Raw genomic sequence first — 20,721 nt, 5'->3', positions numbered from 1 at the left:
CTGCTCATAGGAGACCCAGGAATAAACCATAGGCAGGGTGAATGGAGGAGCAGAGGGGCTCCGGGCATCTGCTCAGGTGGGCTTCCACTCCTGGAAGCTGGGGCAGGTGTGATAGCTACTAAAGGGTGTGCTCTCTCACCCTCTCTCTGCTTCAGCCCACTGCCCTGTGTCACCAGCCCGAGGAAGGCAGAAGCCCCGGGCAGTGGGTGGGAGTTCATGCACATGTTGCTTGTGACATCCACAGCAGTGCTTCTGAGCCCAGCAGGCTGAGAAAGGAGAAAACTGGGCTGAGAACATTCTCAACCTTGGTCTTTTTCTCTGGCTGTGTTCTTTCCTTTGACAGGGAGGATTCAGGAGTCTTACAGATTGGATTGTGGGGGAGGGTGGACAGCCACGTGGCATGGCCCCTGAGCCGGGTGCTCTGGCTCCGAGTAAGGCCAGGTCTGCACATGGGAGGGAGGAGGGGGCCCCACTCACAAGCTGCAGGCCAACCAGTTATTTTCTCAGACTGGGCAAGCAGAGAAGAATAAAGGCGAAATAAAAAGAAAAGTGGCTGAGGTTTGTGGAGGTAATGAGAGGAGTCGGTGAGCATCCATGTCACCTGCTGGAAAAGAGATGACAGCTCTGTTGTTTCAGTGACAGCCACAGACCAGGCCTCAGACCAGGGTTCCAACCCAACCTGACATCAGGAGTGGGGTGGGCAGAAACCGAGTCATATCATGTTTTATTAACTACCCTCCGCCCCTGCCACATACACACATTCTCACTATGAATGACCATACGTTCTGTAAGTGTTATCAGTATAGTGTAGACAGCATGGACCCTGGAGCTGGGCTGCTGGGGTTTGAATCCTGGCCATGACACTTAGTAACTGTATAATACTCTATAAAAAGGGATGATAGTACAGTGCCTGCTTCTGGGTTGTTCTGAGGACGGAATGAGTTAATGAACTGTAACATTCACGCACAGCACATAGGAAACTCTACTAGGTGTTAGCTCTTCTGACCATTGTATTCTGACCATTGTCACTTATCGGCCAGGTCCTTTGTCAGGAGTGAGGGTTCTGCTTGGAGCTCCTGCGATCATGCGGAGGAGGTAGATACGGAAAGAAGCCGTCAGCGCACTGCACGGCAAGTGCTGGAATGCTTGACTGGGGAGCACAGGGAGCCCACTCTTCCTGCAGGAATCAAGGGGGTTTCACAGGAGGTCACATTTGATGTGGGCCTTGCAGGGTAGGTCGGAGTCCCCAAATGGAGAATAAGGGAAGAAGGACATCTGAACATAGATTAGCAAAGGCCCAGGAAAGCATTATCTCATGACTCCGGTTCTTGGTTCTGTGGGAACTCTGAAAGGAAATGGGAATGGCAGGAAAGCCGGGTCAGAGTGCAGGCCCTCGAGTGTCATGCTTAGGCATCTGAACTTGGTTCTATAAACAACTAAGAGGCACTGCAAAGTTTTAAGCAAGGGGGTTGCATGATCAGGTTCGTGTTTTGGGAAAAAGCACATTTGGTGGGTCATGGAAAGTAGATTAGAAATTGAAAAGGCTACAGGAAAACACACACAGGAGGATTTTGCAATGACTAGGGCAAATACAAAATAGGAGAAACTATTCTAGTGCTTTGAGGGTCACTGCCAAATTACACTGGGGCCAGGATGTAGGCTACTGAGTGTCAGAACTCAGGCTTCAAGTAGGAATCAAATTCGGCCGCACAGGCCCTTGAGAAGCTGGTAGACCAGGCAGGCAGGAAAACAGGGAAGTGGCACTGGTCCTGTGTTGGACATACATTGGCTGGTGGCTGGAGCACACAGACAGAGTGGTCATCACTGCCCAGGGGCTGAAGAGGAAAGTGCTGTCAGGAGACCATCCTAGAAAATGTAACTCCTGGGGGAAGAGGGGCCATCTAGACAGAAAGAGCAGAGGGCAAAGACGTGGAGATGTGAAATAGTATTCTGGTTGCTGTGAGGCAGTCATATGTTTGGGGTTTAGAGTTTGAGAAATGGGGCTAGAGAAGTAAGCAGGGGAGTAGAGCGTGGTGCTTGGGCCGCATTCAATGATTCTCAGCCGAGGATGTGGACTGAATCACTCATGGGGACAGCCTTCAAATATACAGAGCTCCTTCAATTGGCATCTCTAAGGGTGGGGCCTTAGAGCTCTCAGGTGAATCTGACAAGCGCTGTGGATTGGAAACCATGGTCACGGGGCCAGGGAGCTGATGAAAAGTGACTTGGTCAGATCCATGCCTTAGCAAGAGCCAGGTGGGGGTTGGAGGGCAGAGGAAGGGGCGAGGCAGGGAGACCCGGTCAGGAACTCCAGCAGCGGTCCAGTGCCATGGTAGGAAAGAGGGGGAAGTCACAAGAAACCATTAAGAAAATAGAACTGACAGAACTTGGAGAATCCATATAGGGGGTCAGAAAAAGAGGCATTGAGAGTAACTCTGTTTTAAGAATGAGAAACTGAGGCCTAGGTCAGTGGTTCTCAACAGTTTCAACATGAGGATTTTCTTTTCAACATCAAAAAAATAAATATGTGATGATAATTAAACTTGCATGAATAGAAAATACCTAATGACGCCAAGCTCCATGGATTTAGAGAGGACTATGAAGGACTTGCATTTGATTCTTCATAATAGCGTGGATAAACACAGGCAAGACACCTGGAGGCAGCGTGATCTGTGTTCAAATTTTATCCCCGCCATCACTAGTTGAGTGACCTTGGGTTCATTAACTGTCTGTACCTCAGTCTCTCACCTGTAAAATGGATGATTGAGCAGTCGCTGCCTCGTGGAGCTGTGTGAGAACTAGAGTTGTACCCTCTAAGCGTAGAGGGCTTAGAAGAATGGCTGGCATAGAGTAAGCCTCAGCAAGAGGTAGCCATTAGTTTCACTGAAAATGTGATGGTGCTCAGTGCACGTGTAGATGTGAGGGCCTCCATGCTCATGGGTGGTGGTCCCGGCAGGGCTGCCTTGCTTTTGCCCTCTTAGACCTTTTGACCCAAGACATGATTGACCGCACATGGCCACATATCATCGTCACATGGCTATAGTGTGACTGTGCCTGTGTAAGGCAGTGTCATTAACCCAATCACTTAGTGCAAGGAGCAGGATGGTGTTGGGTGACTTATCAGATCTATACCTGCAACCTGGATATTAGATCCAGCTGTTGTGACTTGTGATTATTACAACATAAAATTAAGTGGAGTTCCAGAATGATGTGTCCAAAGGGCACAGAGGCGCCCAGGACCTAGGAGGGCCTCCCCTTGGAAGGCAGGTGCCCTCACCACTCACCTGAGCCTGGGTTCTCCAGCACCTGAGGAACTCCAGAAGCAATGCTGATCAAGCGGCCCCAGGTTAGTGCTGCCCAGTCACACTAGCTGACAGTGAGCGGGACTATTCAGACAGCCCTCAGGCTGACAGCACCTAGACAGGGTTGTGGACAGTGAGCAGGAGGAATTCAGGGGCCTCCAAGCCCCGGTGCACTCACTTCATGGCTGACAGACATGTTTTGTTTCTTCCTTTCCTGTCTTTGCTCCTTCCTTCCTCTGGTAGATACCAGCAGGCCAGTTTCTCTGCCACAGGCAAGGCAAGAGGGAAAAGGAAGAAGCCTACAAATTCTATGGCTTCGTTTTCCACAAGCCTGAACCCTGGGAGGTTTCTGGACATGAATACAGTGTTTGGCCAAAAGTAAGGCGGACAAGGAAACTTCCTTCCCCAGAGAAGAAATGGTCCCTGGTTGGGGCCAGGTCAGGGGAGAATGTGGGGTTCTGTTAGTCCTGAGCCCCTGGGAGAGTGCCAGGCTGCTAGCGCATCTCCAGAAAGGAAATGACAGCTCTGCAGGTTTCTGTCCTGTGCACACAGCCTTAGGATGTGCCTCAGAGCTTCTCAAACAGGGGTCTCACAGGATGAAGGGCATGTCCCGAGCATCCTGGGTAAGACACTAACCAGGTACCACATGCACCTCCCCGTAAGCACCTCCCCTGACGCAGGCCCTGGCTCCACAAAAACCTGCTGCAGCTGCTGTACAACCCAGGGGGTGGGGCACCAAGAAGAACTGAGATGGAGTTTTCCACTGTGCCAGTAACATGAGCACTCAGATTCAGAAATTGAGTTAAATTATAGATGTTAAGTTATAGAACAACTACTGAATTGATGGATTGCAACTGACACCTGCCATATACAGATAAGAAAACTGAGGCTCAGAGAGGGCAAATGAGCAACCAAGGCTACCTGGTCTCCATGGAGAGGAGGCAGGGCAGAACTGGACCCAAGTCTGTGAGATGCTAAGTCTGGGGTGAGGGAGAGGGACAAGCCCAAATGTCCACAAGAGGGACTGCTCAAATAAATATGGGGCAGAGAGAAAGAATCTTGTGTAAAAACATGGAGAGACTATCAAGATATACTACCAAGTAAAAATAAAAGTACCGTTCTTGTATGCATTGCTCATCTGTGTACTAAATAAATCTGGCAGACACAAGAAGCTGATATGCTGATTGTCTCCTGGAGGAAACTGCATGATGGGAACACAGGCAAGGTAGAAAACTTTTCCCTGGTGCAAACTTTGTACCTTCTGGATTTTGAATCAAGAGAATGTATTACCTATTTATATTTTAAAATAAATAACATTTTTTAAAAAGAGAGTGACAGAGTCTCCTTGTTCAGCCCTCTTGAATGTGATGGAACAGACCCCTACTGAGCACGCAGGGTGTGCCAAGCCCCTGGTGGGTGCTGTGGGTTATACCGTGATGACAGGATGCTGCCTGTACCTACCAGGAACCCACTCACCCCAGGCAAGCCCCCCAGGTCGGGCGGCAGGATCAGCGACCACAGGACTCGCACAGCTTCTCCCTGTTCCACGTTTGCCCTGATGCCCAGCCGCCCTAGGCTGTCAGCCTCAATTGGTGAGGGGTGAGGGTCCATCCCAGGGCCAGCCCCTGTGGGCCCGATAACCACAGGGCAGTCTGAGCCAAAACTTCTCAGGACCACACTGTTCCTTCCCAGCAGAGTCTTGGGGACAGGGCAGTGGGGAGGTGGAAAGCACATATTTCTAGAAACCGTGCTGTATTCCTGTGGAAAGGCTCATACACAATCGTGCCCTGTCTTCTCTTGCTTCACTCGCTTATAACCAGCAGCAGTTACTGTGAGGGTCGAGGAAGCAGTGAGGCCCTGAGGGGGGATTGCAGTCTGGGTGGGAAGTGGGAGCAGGTCCAGAATCTCTGGAAATACCGCTGCAATCCACCACATTGCAAAGGCACCTGCCTCCCCCTCTTGCCCTTTTCTGTCCCCACATTCCACCCCTATCCACTACCGCAGCCCTCTCCTGGGAATAGGCTGCAGCAACAGACTGGCTGTCATGACTTTTCACCATTTTCCCAGCATTCGCTTCGTGTTGTCCTCGACACCAGGAAGAGATAGTACCTTTTTGGGGGGAAGGATTGGTATCCCCAAGACCCAAGGAGGAGAAGCTCTTTCGGGAGGAGTTGCAGGGTCTGGCTGCATGAAGTCAGTGCCCTGCTAAGTGCTCTCCCAGATGACGCTCCCAGTGAGCGTTGTGCTGGGTGTACCTGTGCAGGAGATGCGGCAGGGTCATTACCTTAGGCACAGGTGTGTTTAAGGCCCGCTCAGCAGATAGCTAGAGAGCAGCAGGAAGGAAATTTGGTGTCCTGACCCCAAATCTCAGGCTCTCTTCATGCTTCGTTCAACCTTGCATTTTCAAATGATGAACTGAGGCCAGAGAGGGAAAGGGACATCTCCAAGATCACACAGCATGTAAAGAGGCAAAGCCAGGTCTCAAGAACCCAGCCAGCCCCTGTCTCCCACTCTTGAAGCTGTTGTGTCCTCTGTCAAGGCGATGAGAAAGGCAGGCTGGTTGAGATAACCTGGCACCTTCTCCCTTGTAGATGCCGGATTTGTCCCAACTCATTCCTTTTCTTAGTTGTTGTCTATGTGATTAAGTAACTTGCCCAAGATCACGTAGGGAGATCTTGGGAGGAGTGGTGGGCGTTTCCTGTCAGTAGGCTCTGCAGCTCTCCATGGACCTGATGACAGAAAAAGTATCATTGTATTTTCCAAGTAGTCAACCAGGCTGGCAGGAAGTTTCACTGGGCTGCTCTTTAACTGCAAGTGTGTTGCCATTTTTTAATTGAGGAGAATTGTTCGAGGTAATGGTCTGACTTGACTGGGTCTTTTGGGATGGTGTGAACACTTAGATTTCCCCATGTCTTTGTGAGATGACCACACAGTCCCCAGATCTTTCCTGAGTGTGATACAAGTGGAGAGGCTGAAAGAAGACACTGATATTGTCCACTGGGCTAGAGACAATGACTTTAGGTCTTATATCAAATCTTAATTCTGTTTTACTTTGCTGTGTGACCCCAGGCCAAACTTTTCCCTCTCTGGTCTTCACAGCATCCTTCTAACAGCCAAATTAAGGCTATCTCCTGTGCCAGCTCACTGCACTCTGAGACTCCACGCCCTTAGCAACCTCCAGAGAAGATAACTTAGGGAAGGGCTGTCCCTGCTCAGAGAACATGTCCCACACGCTTCACGGTTTGGGAATTTAACACCAGGGAAGCAAAGGGGAAGCAAGGCGATTGTTCTGGGGAGGCTGGTGAGAACCCGGCCATCCAGCGCTGGTCCACACAGAGTTTGCTTTCATGCCTTTTCCTCTGTTAATTTGGCTTGTTTTCCAAACACAGTTCAATCTCCCCCCAGAAGCAGTGGCAGCAGAAGGAAATGTTATTAAAAATGAGTTCGTTAGTGGGCATGGTGTGTGGATGAAGTCTTTGGGAGTTTTGGCTGCCAAATAAAGACTTTATTGTTGTCATTCTTCCTTTCCCAAGCTCCCTCCCTCTCTGCTCTCCTCCTCCCCTCCTCCCCTCCCTCCCTACAATCTGCCCGTCCCTCCCCCTAACCTAACCTCCCCACCCCAATAGAATCTGGTGGAAGAAAAGTCAGGCAAACACAAGCACTCTTGCGACACAGGGAGATCAGAACTTCTGGCTGGCTCTCTGCGGCCACAGCTCCACCGAAGGGTGGGGGAGGACGAGGAGGGAACCTTGCGGGGACTAACCCAGAGCTGAGAGCAGAGGCAGGTGTGTGCAGGTAAGCCCAGTCCTGAGATGGGTAGGAGGCCTCCTGTGTCCTCCTGCTCTGTCCAGCTTAGGTTATTGATCTAGTCTCTGTCCCCTTCCTTCCTTCCTTCCTTCCTTCCTTCCTTCCTTCCTTCCTTCCTTCCTTCCTTCCACTTCGTCTCCTTGCTCATTGCTTCTACATCCTATTCTTCTTTCTCTTCATCATTTTCTACCTGTGTATTTGCTGCAGAAGTTAAACTTTCGTGGTACAGCTGTTTGTTGTAGCACAGAGAGTTATGCTGCATACAGTATTTCTACAGATCAGATGTTTCCATAGAAACCATGTTCAAGAACCCATTTCTCTGCACCTTTCACATATTGTCACTCACTGTCACAGGTACACACACACACACACACACACTGCATCTTGTCTCTCACCCTCTCACAGGCCTCTCCAGCTGTAAGAGCAAAGAGAAAGTACATCTTCCCGCTGAGATGGCAGAGCCAAAGAAAATCATGCTGAGTCCAGGCGGAGTAGGGAGGAGATGAACAAGGGCAGGAGTTGGAAGGATTGCTTCGTTCTTTAGAACTTAATTGGGTAGGAGGGGGGAAGTGGCTTTCCAACTTGCGTAGTATTGTCCCAGAAGCTCTGAATTTCTCTGTCTCACTGGTCCAAACCACTGGCTTTTGGAAATAAAGGGAAGAAAGAACTCAGCTTCCAAGCCTTGGGTGTCCTAACCCCCAGCTCTGGGGGCAGTTCATTTATTTTTCTGTAGGCAGCCAGTAGAGATTTCTTTTTAAAGCCATTTTGAAATTATCCCAGATTGGCAAGGGGTCCTTGTGGCAGAGGAAAAAGACAGTAGTTCCTTCATCTATCAAGGAGACGAAAACTGGAGTGAGTTATTGAACGGGGCTTGTTTCTGATTAGGGTGAACTCTCTCCGTAGAGAGTGCTGTCCCAAGACAGGCAGGGCGGCTACATCAGCCCAAATGTGGCTGATCTTCACAATCACCTGGGAGCAGGGAGAGACGGGGGACTCACTAAAAATATAGGTGTTGGACCCCTCGCTCCAGAGCTATGGGATTGAGACCCAGGAATCTGTCATTGTTTTAATACTCGAGGGGATCCTGATGGTCAACCAAGTCTTGAGAATCTGAATCAGGGGCCTGAGGGAGACCTGTGCTGGGAGTGAAGAGCAACGTTAGCCGGGCAGAAGGGCTGTGTGGTTTCCTGGACAAGGACTGTCTGAGGGAGGAGCGCCAGACTGTCCTAAATAGACTACCCGCTTTTGGGGAGTGGGAGTGGGATGGAGGGACCAGGGAAGATCTCCTGTGGGCTCTCCCCTTCTATCTTTCTTGCAAGCACCAGCAGCTATATCAGGAGGGAACGTCCCAGAAAGAAAGTTCCCCCAAGATAGCCCCCCAAAGGCTGATGTTTCCTTTCACCTGCAGATGCCTGCCCTGCGCCCCGAGGCACTGAGCTGGACCTCTCCCCATCCCTGCCACATCCCCTCTTCTCTTGCCTAACAGCTGTCTGTTCTGATGGCCTCACACAGAAGATAGGCTGGCCAATGAGTTCTGCCCAACGGGCAGCCCCACTTACTGGGCATGTGAGGAAAGTGTTTCAAGGCTCAGAGGGGCAAAAATGCCAGGTATGAAAGGTTGGGAGGGGGAATCATGGGTCACAATGGGACCATACAGCCAGCTCTGTGCCTTCCCTCACCAGCGTCCCCTTACCTGCTGCAGAAAGGCACGTTGGGAGGGGTGGGGGGTGGGGAGCGTAGTGAATTGGAGAACAGCGTGAGCGGTCCCGGTGGCTGGGGGCTTCTCTGATCTCTCCAGTTATTAACAGTTGGTTTTGCGATCCCAGTGTGGTCTCACAGGTCCCAAAGGGGAGGAAGTCATTCTGTTTAAAAGAGCTGGGGGAAATCCATGAGCCAATATCCAGCTGCAAGGATCCCTGCCTTGGGTGGAGAGCTGGGCTACCCTTTGGACAAGATGCAGGGAAAGAGACCCCATTACTTTGAAATAAAGTCAACACTGGCTTATCGTTCATTGAGCGTTCACTTTACACACATTCACTCTTTAACCCGCAATTTAACTTGGTAAGGAGGCGTTAGTGCGTCCATTTTACAGATGAGGGACCTGAAGCTTAGTGGAAGTAAGCGATTTGCCTAAAAGCACCCAGTGAAGTAGCTGAAGAGTTTCAGGCTTAGGGCCCAGATCTATACGAACCTAAGGCATCTTCTAGGCTTTCTGCAAGCGATAGAGATGCTAGGGGGTGGAGGCAGGAAGAAGGAGGCAAGAGGCGAAGACTAGAGCCATCTCGCCCTTGTTCCTTCCCCAGCTGCTTAGAATGGAAAACTTGCTCTTCTGTACTCGTGGCTTGAAGCCAAAGAAACTTCACTCTGTTTACACTTTGCCGTGGTAGATGCTGGGGAGACAGATGGTCTCTCCATCATAGTGTTATATTTATTTTTAGCACTTTTGATCTGCAGTGCATTTTAAATTTACTTGTCACACTTGCTTCTGACAACAACTAGGTGAGGAATACAGGAATAGGGAAGATTTTATTATCCCCTTTTTACAGATAAGGAAACTAAGGCTGAGATCAGGGTCGCGTCTCTGGGCAGTGGTGGACGGGCTAAGGACCCTCCTCCCCTGTCTAGATTGCACCATGAAGCTCTTCCCCCACTGCCTCAGTCAGGCCCACACTTGTACTGATTCCACTCCCCCCACCCCCCAAAGAGGCAGCTGCATCAGTGGTGTGCTGAGTTCATCATGACCCTATACCAACCCTCTTGTTACCTGTGGGCCACAAAAGCCTTACTTAAAGGCCTTGAAAGGGTCTTAGGCAGCCCAGGTGGTCTTGCCTTGCTCCTCTGCTAAAAAATGGGCAGAGACTATCTGATTCTCCTGGCTTCCAACTCCCTCTGAGATTCTGGAAGAGGCAAAAGGAGCAGGATGGCTTTCAGAAGTCTGAGTTTAGAACGTAAAGAGGGGAACAGAGCGAGAGGGTCGTGTCAATGTCCGTGGGTATGGCTGTGGGGCAGGGGCAGCTCTGTTCCCCACTGCAGGCTTCCTGGCTGAGTTAAACCACGGAGATTTTGAGGTAACCAACTAGACAGAAAATCTGACAAGAAAGAAGAATGCCAGTAAGCAGTGTGGAAGTGTGGAGTAATCCTTTAACCCGAAGGGACACACCCAACCTCATTCCCAGTCAAGCCCAATCCCAGACTCCATACAAAGCCAATCACCCTTAAACTTGCTCCCAGTGACTTGAAAACTCCACGTGAGCCTCAATCCAGCCCTGCCATGAACCTGAACATTGCACCAGCCCTGGGTGTTCGAACATTCAATGAATGAATTTGTGAGCTAGGTAGGGAAGAGGGCTAGCTCACTTTAAAATCAGAGTCTCTCTAGAGACTCTGCTCTTTTAAAAGTAAATCAATGAATAAACTAATGCCCCGCCATTTATAGAGTGTAAGCCTATGACATGCTTCACGTGCGTGATCTCATTTGATCCTTACGCAGACAAGGAGCCTGGGGCAGAGCAGCAGAGCCAGGATTCAAGCCCAGATCTCCAATACAGGGAGCTGAAACTCAAATTTTAAACTGTCTTAGGAAATGTTCTTAACTGGAGAGAGTGAATTTGGGGTTGGGCAAAGCAACTGTGGCTCCCCCACGGAGCAGCAGTGTTTTGAGAGCCAATGCTAGCGAACTGGGCTGCATGAGGTCCGTGATTGTCCATGGTCGACAAGGGTTCAGTGACTGAGCAGTGAGCACAGCCCAGCAGAAAGTTGGGAGATGAGGAGGTGTGCTCACAAAAGCATAAGGAATTTAAAAATCACACGTACTTATGACCCACCCTAAGGGAGCTTATGATTGGACAGAAGGTTCTGGAAGGCAGAAGCATAAAAAAGTGTGACTTTGGGCTTTCGGTAGGGGAAACTATGACTCCCCTTGGAGTTCATGGACCTCCAGTCTGTCACACAGATGCTGGTTTCAGGAACTTAGGACGTCACAGTGCATTGCCAAAGCTATGCTGTCATGACTTCCCTCCGGACAGCTAAGCTCCAACAGAAAGAGGCGTTGCCAGATGAGAAAAGCCTTAGAAAGGAAAGCTCTTTCCTCAAGAAAGAAGCATGGGCACGAGGATACACCCAGAATGATTCAGCAGCAGCTAAAAGAAAGGAATTAACAGATCAAGCTTCCCCATGGTACAGGCCCAGAGAGCTTTTCCTCCGGAACCACCCATCAGCTCTGCCAGGAGGTTGGCCAGCCTCCAGAGGTTTGGAATGTAAAACGATCAGAAGAAGGACCAGTGGGCAGATCAGAGAAGTTCCCAAAGGGTCTGGGAGGGAGATGGGAATGAGGAAGGCTTATGTTCACTGTGAATGGAAGGAGCGGGAGGCTGGCCTGCCAAGTGGAGCTGCGACTAAACTATGATCCCATCACTCCTGACCATGGGGACTAGGGCTGCCCAGGCCTGGAGCCACTGAAAACGTCCCTTAGCGAAGGCCAGCCACCTGAGTCACTGTACCTTACCTGACTCACTGTACCTCACTTAATTGACTCACTGTATCTTACTTGGGTGGGCTTCTGCTGGAAGCTCTGGACAAGCTTTACCTGCTTAACTTGGGGTCAAGCACCTGGTAGCTGCTTTTAGTGACACAGGCAATGCCGGGAAATAGGGAGCCTCAGCCAGTGCTGGGGGCCTCCCTGGGGAAGGGCTTCTCACATCATGAGAGATTGCTTGCTAAAAATGTTTAGGCTTCTGGGTGATAAAAAATAAAGAAATGCCAAAACAAAAACAAAAAAATCAGGGTCACAAAAATAGAGGCATTTAAAAATGTTTGTTTCTAACATACTAATGTTTTAACTACTCCCTTAAAAGTTATACAAAATGATCGTGTTCTTTTCAAGAAAATTACAGGACTTATAAAATATTAATTTGTAGTTCACCAATTACGAGTGGTGTGGGGTCTGGCCACAAGACTCCAAGTGTAGGTTTACGATGAATGCCTTTTCTTTCCCATTTTGTTAATGTATCCCCAAGACTGTTACAGCCTCAACTGAAGCTAAAGCCAAGAATCTAACTGCAAGGTCCTTTGTGATAGGAGGCCCAGGGAAACTGGCCCTCTTGGACCCCCTTGGAAAGGCCAGCCTGGGAACAGACTACCTTAGAGGGAGGTGGGAGGCAATGGAGGCTGCAGGCGGTGTCTTCCCTCTTTCTCGTCTGTCTGCCCCCCTTCCCTCTTTCCTTCCTATACTCAGTGTACTATATAAGGGCCCCCCCACACACAGAGCACATGTGAGCATGAGTTTGCTTATGTACATGGTACGGGAGAGGAGTGTGTGTGTGTGTGTGTGTGTGTGTGTGTGTGTGTGTAAGGTGTAGGAGACATCCTCTGCCTCTCTAGGGTTGAGCTCTGCCCTTTCTCCTGTTTCTTGTCATATTCAGCTCCTCTTGAGCATCTGGTCCAGGACTAAGCAGCTGGTGAGGGGCCTCTACCATCTTCCTTTGAGCAAAGCCAACAAGAAGCCGGTGCTGGGTCACTCACGCAGGGAGGAGTCTAAGCTGATGTGTGGACTCAAAGGAAAGAGATCACAGGGTCCAGATGCAGTGGGGACGCCCACTCTATCTCAGAGAAGCCCAAGAATTCTGCATCTCTGGCATGTCCCAGACCCTAGGAGGGGGCAGGGTAGACCACCACAGTTGTGAAGAAGCAGCAAGGGGGGGCAGTAGAAGCAATGTGGGAATGGGGACCTTGCCTGGAGACCTGAAGGAATGTCATAAGGATGATGGCCCTGGGGAAGAAATGGTACATGGAACCCCCTCCCTGGACCCTTCCCTGCCAGGCGAAGGAGGAAGCCTGTGGGAGCTGCCACTTTTTGCCTGTGGCCCTGGATCTATTGTTATTTCCCCAGCTTAATTCAAATCAAAGCATATGGCCCTATTTGAGGGATTATCAGGGCCACTGGGAAGGGTGACCCAAAACATCCTTCAGCAACCCATTCCATTATGTCACGGAGGCTAGCAGGAAATTCTTGATACCTCAACACCATCAACTCCAATGGATATGGGAGCAGTAATACCAGGTCACAAGAGATGAAAGTGGTTTCCTGGCAGCTTTTAAGACCTTCCCTGTTTACTGTCCCAGAAGCCTCCACATGTGGGGAGAATTCTTGGTGTGTCTCCTGCTTGCAAAGACCAGCGTTTTATGAGTTGAGCGCAGGGGGACAGGGGTGAGCAGAGGGGACACAAGAGTGTCTGTAGCACTTTCCTTCCTTTCCAAGATCTCTACGAGCCCTTCTGAAAGGCAGGAGACCTGGGCTTTTGTCCTGGCTCTGCTGTTAAATAGCTGCCTGGCTTTGGCAAGCCACTTCTTTCCTCCAGTCCTCAAGTCTTATAAGCTGTAGAGTCTGGACTTGATTGGTGGATTTCAAACCACGTTTATCAATGAAACTTTCTTTTTTCCAAATGAATGCTTTGGCGAAACCGCAATATACACAACAGATTAAAAGAAAAAGCAGAGTTTCTCAGGTTGGCACAGGAGTGAGTTATGGGTGCCCGAGGGCCATCCCTTTGGCCTCCCTTCCTCAGGGGGCTCCACAGAAATGGGGGCACAGTGTGAAAACACTGAGCTGTGAGATCTCTAGGGACCCTTCCAGATGTAACACCCCAGAACTCTATGGTTCATGTATCCTAACATCCCTCTTATAAGGACAGGGATGATTTTCTCATGCTGCAAATGGGAAGGGCTAGAAAGGTTAATGGTCTTCTCCAGTACGCCCCAAGACTTCTGATTCACAGCCCAGTGTGCTTTCTACCAGGATGGCTCCTGCTCTCCAGAGCAGGCAGAACACATCGAGTGGCCAGGCCTCTGGGCAGGGGCTCCAGATCTTTAAGCCCTTGTTACTTTCTTAACTGCTGGATATAGGCAAACAAGGAAATGCTTCCACAGGGCCCTCCCACAGCTCCCTTGGAGCCCGTCCTGGCCAGCTTTGGTTGCAAAGACATGGCCTCTAATGACCTCCTGTGTCTCCTCCCTATAGGTACATCACCTGGACCATGAGGTCATCCCTCTGCTGGCTCATCCCATTTCTCCTCATGTTGGCCTCAGTGGCCCAAGGCCAGCCAACAAGACGACCAAGACCCAGGCCCAGGCCCAGACCGAGACCTAGACCCACACCCAGCTTTCCTCAGCCCCATGAGCCATCGGAGCCTACAGACCTGCCTCCTCCCCTCCCACCGGGTCCTCCATCTATCTTTCCTGACTGTCCCCGGGAATGCTATTGCCCCCATGACTTCCCGTCTGCCCTCTACTGTGATAGTCGCAACCTTAGAAAGGTCCCTGTCATCCCACCCCGCATCCACTACCTCTATCTCCAGAACAACTTCATAACTGAGCTCCCAGTGGAGTCCTTCAAGAATGCCTCGGGCCTCAGGTGGATCAACTTGGACAACAACCGAATTCGCAAGGTAGACCAGAAGGTATTGGAGAAGCTACCCAGTCTGGCATTCCTCTACATGGAGAAGAACCAGCTGCAAGAGGTGCCCTCGGCCCTGCCCCAGAACCTGGAGCAGCTGAGGCTGAGCCAGAACCAGATCTCCAGGATCCCGCCTGGCGTCTTCAGCAAGCTGGAAAACCTAGTGCTCCTGGACCTCCAACACAACCAGCTGAGTGATGTCGTCCTCAAGTCCGACACCTTCCAAGGTCTCAAGAACCTCATGCAGCTCAACCTGGCCCACAACAGCCTAAAAAAGATGCCACCCAAGGTCCCCACAGCCATTCACCAGCTCTACCTGGATAGCAACAAGATCGAGACAATCCCTAATGGGTACTTCAAGGCCTTCCCCAACCTTGCCTTCATTCGCCTTAACTATAACAAGCTGTCCGACAGGGGGCTCCCCAAGAACTCCTTTAACATCTCCAACCTCCTCGTGCTCCACCTGTCACACAACAAGATCAGCAACGTGCCTGCCATCAGCAACAAGCTTGAGCACCTATACCTCAACAACAACATCATCGAGAGTGAGTGGGACGGGCAGGGCTGGGCCACGGAGGGAGGCTGGGGACTCACGACCTCAGCCCTTTCTCAAGGGCTTCAGGGAGGGATGGTGCAAAAAGCACCCCATTTGGCACTAGACTTCAAATCTTGGCCTTACCACTTGCTATCTGTATGACCTTGAACAGATATTTGAGAAGGGAAGTTCCTTCTCTGAGAAGATCCCTCATCTGTAAAGTGAGAATGGTAATAATACCCCTGTCATGAAGTTGACATGAAGATTTAGTCATTTAACATGAATATAGTGCCCAGAATACCATGCTTGAAGGGTACTAGCTTCTCTTTCTCCATCCCTTCTCATCAACCCCAGCTTCTGTGCCCTCTAGATCTATAGCTCTCATGAGTCACAGATCTGGGAACTGAGTGTCAGAGTGGTCAGGTGACAGTCCAAAGCCACAATGGCCATAAGAAGAAATCCATCTATGTCAGGGCTCTTTCTGCTACTCCAAAGGTGAAGAGAGAAAAAGAACATCAACGGCCTCACAGATGATAAATGAAGCAAGGCTAAGGGAGAATAAAGATTCATTTAGAAGATGACACATCCGATGTCATCTAAAAAGAGGTGAAGGAGAAAACGGAATCTCATTTTCCATTTGAAAGCCTACCACAATTTAGCCACAACTTACCTTTCTAGCTTACTTTCTCTAGAATCAGTACTCACGTAAGAATCAATAGGTTCAGATGTCCCCAGGGCTCTGTGCCCTCCCCAGACTGCCTTTCCTCTTCCTGGCATCCCTATTTCAGTTAATGAGGCCATCTTCTGTCCATCTGCGTGCCTCAAATCCAGGTCACGGGAAATTCTCACATCCACCTGCTGGCTTCAGATCTCACCTCCCCCCACTATTTCTCCACATTGTGGCTAGATTCGTCTTTCTACAGCATAAACTTCATCATAGGCCCCCTCCAGATTTCACACCCCCGGACGCTACTATGGTCCATATATCCTGCTGTCCTACTCAGTGTCATTCCTGAGGCTGAAGATCAAAGCCCCAATCCTTAGTGAAATATTTGAAAGCCAACCATAATTTTTGGCCACAACTTACCTTTCCAGCTCACTCTCCCTAGTCCATCATGTTGTGCTGTTCACTACTCCCAGATTCTGCCGTGAACTTTTTGGCCTCCACAACTTCATTCAAATAGGTCCCTCTATCAGAACCCCATCCCCCAGGTATCCCCTGCTATCATCCTACCTAACTTTGAAGGCCCAACTCAAAGCTTACTTCCTCCACGACTCTTCAGAGTGAATTTCAAATAACAGTTGTGGACCAATTCCAACTTAATTAATTTTACAAATGAGTAAATTGGGCCTGGAGGTTAGGGTCAACTCATTCATGGTCACAAATTCCCAAAGTTAGCCAGTTCCAGAGAGGAGAACTCTAGAGTCCTTACTGTCAGTTGTCTACCCTCTCCTTCCTTATCTGTGCCTGCAACCCCATCTGTCCTGACCCCGCCCTCTTCTCCTGCTCACCTCTCCCCTTCTTTCTCCATAGAAATCAACGGGACTCAGATTTGCCCCAACAACCTCATCGCCTTCCACGACTTCTCCTCGGATCTGGAGAACGTGCCCCATCTTCGCTACCTGCGGCTGGATGGGAACCACCTGAGGCCACCCATCCCACTGGACCTCATGATGTGCTTCCGCCTTCTACAGTCTGTGATCATCTAGGCCTTGCTCTGCCCTGGGTCTTCTCTGATGGCACTTGAATGCTGGTGGCCCAGGCGCCTATGCTCACCATTCGTTTTCTCTATCTCCCTGTCTTGCTCCCAGATTTGCCTTTCTTATCCCACTTTCCTGGGGCAGGACAAGCCACACACTCTGCTGCACCTGTGGCTTCTAGAGCGAGATGTTCTAGGCCTTATTTGGGTCCACCCAGCTCAAAGACACCCACTACACACCCAAACTTCTAGCCCTAGAAGCACAGATGTCTGTCTAAAGACTTCATAGTCCCTTCTCTCCCCTCCTTCCCCTGTCACTCCTGGGTAAGCCTAAGCCAGGACTGACACCTGGATCTCAGTCCTGGCGAAGCAAAAAAATGATCAGGGGCAGCCCAGAGGTGAGGCTTGGGAAGGTCTGTAGGAGATTCCTCTTTCATGGGCAACTTTCACTCCAAAAGGCCAAGAAACCCAGGCCTCCTTAGCCAGGGATCCATCTTCCAAAACTGCTGTTCTACCACCCATTAGCTGGCACCAGACATCACATTGGCTCTCTGCCAGCCTATGTTCTCCAGAAAGGAAGTGCAAGGGCATGGCCAAGGGAGGGCAGAGAATCACAGTTCCCACAAGAGCCTGCGCTGGCTGTCTCTTCACAGGGAGGAGCTGTGGCCCTCCTTCTCCAGGGTGAACACAGCACAGGCCCTCCAATAGAGCTCTCTATTCCAAGAGGGAGAGCAGGGAGGAACAGTCCAGGAAAGGAATGGCTCAGGAACTAGGAATCAGTCAGTGGGAAAGGGGTGGGAGTCAGAGTTCCAAGATAGGCATGTTTGGTTGCAATGGATCCTGTAGCCCCATTGGCCACTTTGGACAAGAGGCCTGATGACAAGAGGCCTCCTGTCATCAAGAGGAACACAGTGTCCACAGTGGAGGGTGCAGAGCCACCAGGCCCACCCTACCATCTGTTCTTTATCAGTGTGGATGGCTCAATCCTTTCCACTCCCAGAATGGTTCCTGAGAAACCAGCAAGAAGAGGCGGGGCACCTGGAAATTCCCAGACGCCTCTTCCATGTGTGCAAATTAGCCTACCCTCTAAGACGGACACATCAGTGACACCTGGTGGCTGGTGCAGGTCACAGCGAGCTCCCATCTTTATCCTCACCTCTCTCAGGGGTAATTTTCCAAGGTCAAGGACTTCCAACTTGAAGAGCCAGGGGTTATGTGCATGGTCTGTCTCTCCTCAAGGGTCTATAGGACACAGAGGTACAGAGGCCCTGAGGTGGGGGGCTTATTCCCATCATGGGTGAGCACCGGTGAGACCCTTCAGGATACAGTTTGTTCCAGTTTGCTCTCTGACCTTGCTATCCCTCTGCCCTCAGCTCCTACATCTGTGTCCTCTGAGGCCCCTCCAGCACTTACGTTCCCGTCTGCGGCTCCACCCTTTAGACCTTGCTCTAATGTAGGACAAGTCGTAAATATTATCCCCTTCCCTTGCAGTAATTTATTCCCTGTGTGGACTGTCCCTCCCCCAACGTTCCCACTCTCCCTACCTGGTCCAGGTGCAGCTTGGCAGGCCTCCAAAGGAGCCTGGGCCCAAGGGCTGACTTGCCTTCTCCTGCACAGCTTCTTGGGGGTGCTGCCCCTCTATAGCCCCCAGAGTGTCTGTGTGGTGGGGGAGTGGAGGAATGTTTTAAAAACGAGTAAGACACAGTGCCCACTCTCAAGATAGATTGAGAAAATTCCAGAGATTTTTAAGAAATTGTATTGAGCTACTGCTCTAGCTTCAAGAAGTCCCCGTTATACGCTTTCTCGCCCTTCTCTTTTGCTACTTTACAGAAAACGGGGCTCATTCTGTCGCAGCTGCCTCCCACACGCTCCCATAAGCTGCCTCATTCCTCCCAGTTGCAGCTGGTTTCTGCGAGGCTCCTGCTTACAGTCCGTGTCGTGTCGTGTGTGGCTGCACGCAGCCTGGGGCTCCGGTCCTGATAAGCGCCCTTCTGCACCTTTAGTCACACCTTTCAACCTCAGCCCCTCTGAGGAGGCTCCGTGGGTGCCAGGGAGGAGGAGGGGTCATTCCCCTGCTCCTGAAAAGCCAAACTAGTTTATTTCAGCAGCAACACAATCACCATCATTCCATCACCCCATCTAAATGTCTGCTCCCTCCATCACTCCCAGCTACTATAGACCAGAGAGGATTCAAGTTAAAGTGGCTTTAAAGCACACACACACACACCACACACACATACACACACACACACCACACACACACATACACATACACACACACCACACACACACATACACACACGCACCCACACACACACCACACACACACATATACACACACACATACACACACACATACACGCACGCGCACACATGCACCCACACACACCACACACACCACACACATACACATACATACACACATACACACACACATACACACACACACCCACACACACCACACACATATATACACACACATACATACACGCACCCACCCACACATACCACACACCACACACACACACACACACACACACGCACACCATGCTGGTCTCCCTTGGGTTTCAGGAAGCCCCCTCGTCCATGCACAAGTTCACCTCTCAGTACTATTGGCATCTACATATACAGGTGTGTAAGTAGGTGTGTCTGTGTACTCTGTTCATGTAGCTCTTCTTCTGGAAAACCATGTTACCTTTGTGAAATAGCTTTCACATTCCAACAGGCTTCACAGCAGAGAAAAATATAATAATACGAACAACATCCTGCCTGACCTTGACAATGTACACAGGTCAAAAATAATACCTTCAATAAAGCCATCTTGCCACCCGCTCCTCCTGCTTCCCATCTCTCACGTGCTCTGAGAATATGGGTGGAGACAGGATGCCAATCTTAAGAAACTCTAAGAAAACAATTCCAAAGCCTTTTCTAGGTAAATTTCCCCAAAATTCACAATCCTCATGAAAAATCATTCCTAAAGTCAGACCAGAAATCTGATAGCTACATTTGAAACCCTAAGTACCAGGTCTTCCAGCTCACACATACCAAATTGTTGAGGGTCTCCAAATGCTCGGTACTGAGCCAGATACGGAAAGACACAAAACAGACACCATTCCTGACCAAGTGAAGCTTACAGACTAGCTGAAGAGACGCAGTGTAAGAAACACAAAGCAGTGGCAGAGCTGTATCAAAGATGAGAACAAAGGGCCACCTCATCTGGAAGGGTCTACAGGCTGTGCCGATGTTCACAGAAGGGTGAGAATGGGATACCCTGGAATCTCTCTTCAGATGGAAGATTCTAGAAGTGGGCTTGTGATCCTCCCAGCCTACACCATCTTAAGATAAAAACTGCCAGATGCTGCCCCCGCCCCTCCCACCCTGCCTCCTGAACAGCTACTTCAGTTCAATTCAGCAGGTGTCCAGTGGACATCAACTATGTGCAAGGTTCCCAGCTAAGAATTCAATGATAGGTCATATGTATCCCAGGCCTTGGAGGGATTCATAACTCGGTAAAAGAAAACATCTATGAATTAATAGTTGTGTGTCTTAAGTGTTTGTAATAATGCTGTGTACAAAGGGTGTGGTGGAAAGGACCTCCGCCTCTGCCAGAGAGAAACCAGAAAGGCTCTGATCATTGGAACAGGACCTTAAGGGATAAATCAGACTTTGCCAGATGGAAGAAGCAGGGAAAGGACATAAGTGCGAGGGAAAGCAGCGTGAGCAAAAACATAGGAGGCTTTGGCATGTACCCTGTGGAGTGTGTGTGTGTGTGTGTGTGTGTGTGTGAGAGAGAGAGAGAGAGAGAGAGAGGTTTCCATCATCGGGTTATGTGGCTACAAGCCCTCAGCAGGGAATATATCACTGTTGTCCAAAAAGCAGGAGGGTTCCTAAAATTTCCATACACCCTCGAGAGGCAGCAACAGGGTC

The 20,721-nt window shown here is 50.2% G+C and overlaps 1 protein-coding gene across 3 annotated transcripts; it reads left to right on the top strand.

Moving 5' to 3' along the window:
* Nucleotides 1-6,937: 6,937 nt before the first annotated feature.
* On the top strand, nucleotides 6,938-19,626 carry PRELP (proline and arginine rich end leucine rich repeat protein). Of its 3 annotated transcripts, XM_088801791.1 has the most exons (4): nucleotides 6,941-7,097; nucleotides 8,518-8,717; nucleotides 14,125-15,104; nucleotides 16,629-19,626. In XM_088801791.1, exons 3-4 carry the CDS (start codon nucleotides 14,141-14,143, stop codon nucleotides 16,802-16,804), a joined length of 1,140 nt encoding a protein of 379 aa, XP_088657917.1. In that variant the 5' UTR covers nucleotides 6,941-7,097; nucleotides 8,518-8,717; nucleotides 14,125-14,140; the 3' UTR covers nucleotides 16,805-19,626. The 3 variants fall into 3 exon arrangements, with proteins under 3 accessions (XP_074178108.2, XP_088657917.1, XP_088657916.1); XM_074322007.2 differs by lacking the exon at nucleotides 8,518-8,717 and having other exon boundaries at nucleotides 6,938-7,087; XM_088801790.1 differs by lacking the exon at nucleotides 8,518-8,717 and having other exon boundaries at nucleotides 6,942-7,097.
* Nucleotides 19,627-20,721: the final 1,095 nt, after the last annotated feature.

Source organism: Rhinolophus sinicus, chromosome 11 (genome assembly GCF_057876585.1).
Source record: "Rhinolophus sinicus isolate RSI-liver-muscle chromosome 11, RSI-T2T, whole genome shotgun sequence".
NCBI lineage: Eukaryota > Metazoa > Chordata > Mammalia > Chiroptera > Rhinolophidae > Rhinolophus > Rhinolophus sinicus.
The sequence above is the reverse complement of the archived record's forward strand: the minus strand, read 5'-3'. Positions and strand labels throughout refer to the sequence as shown.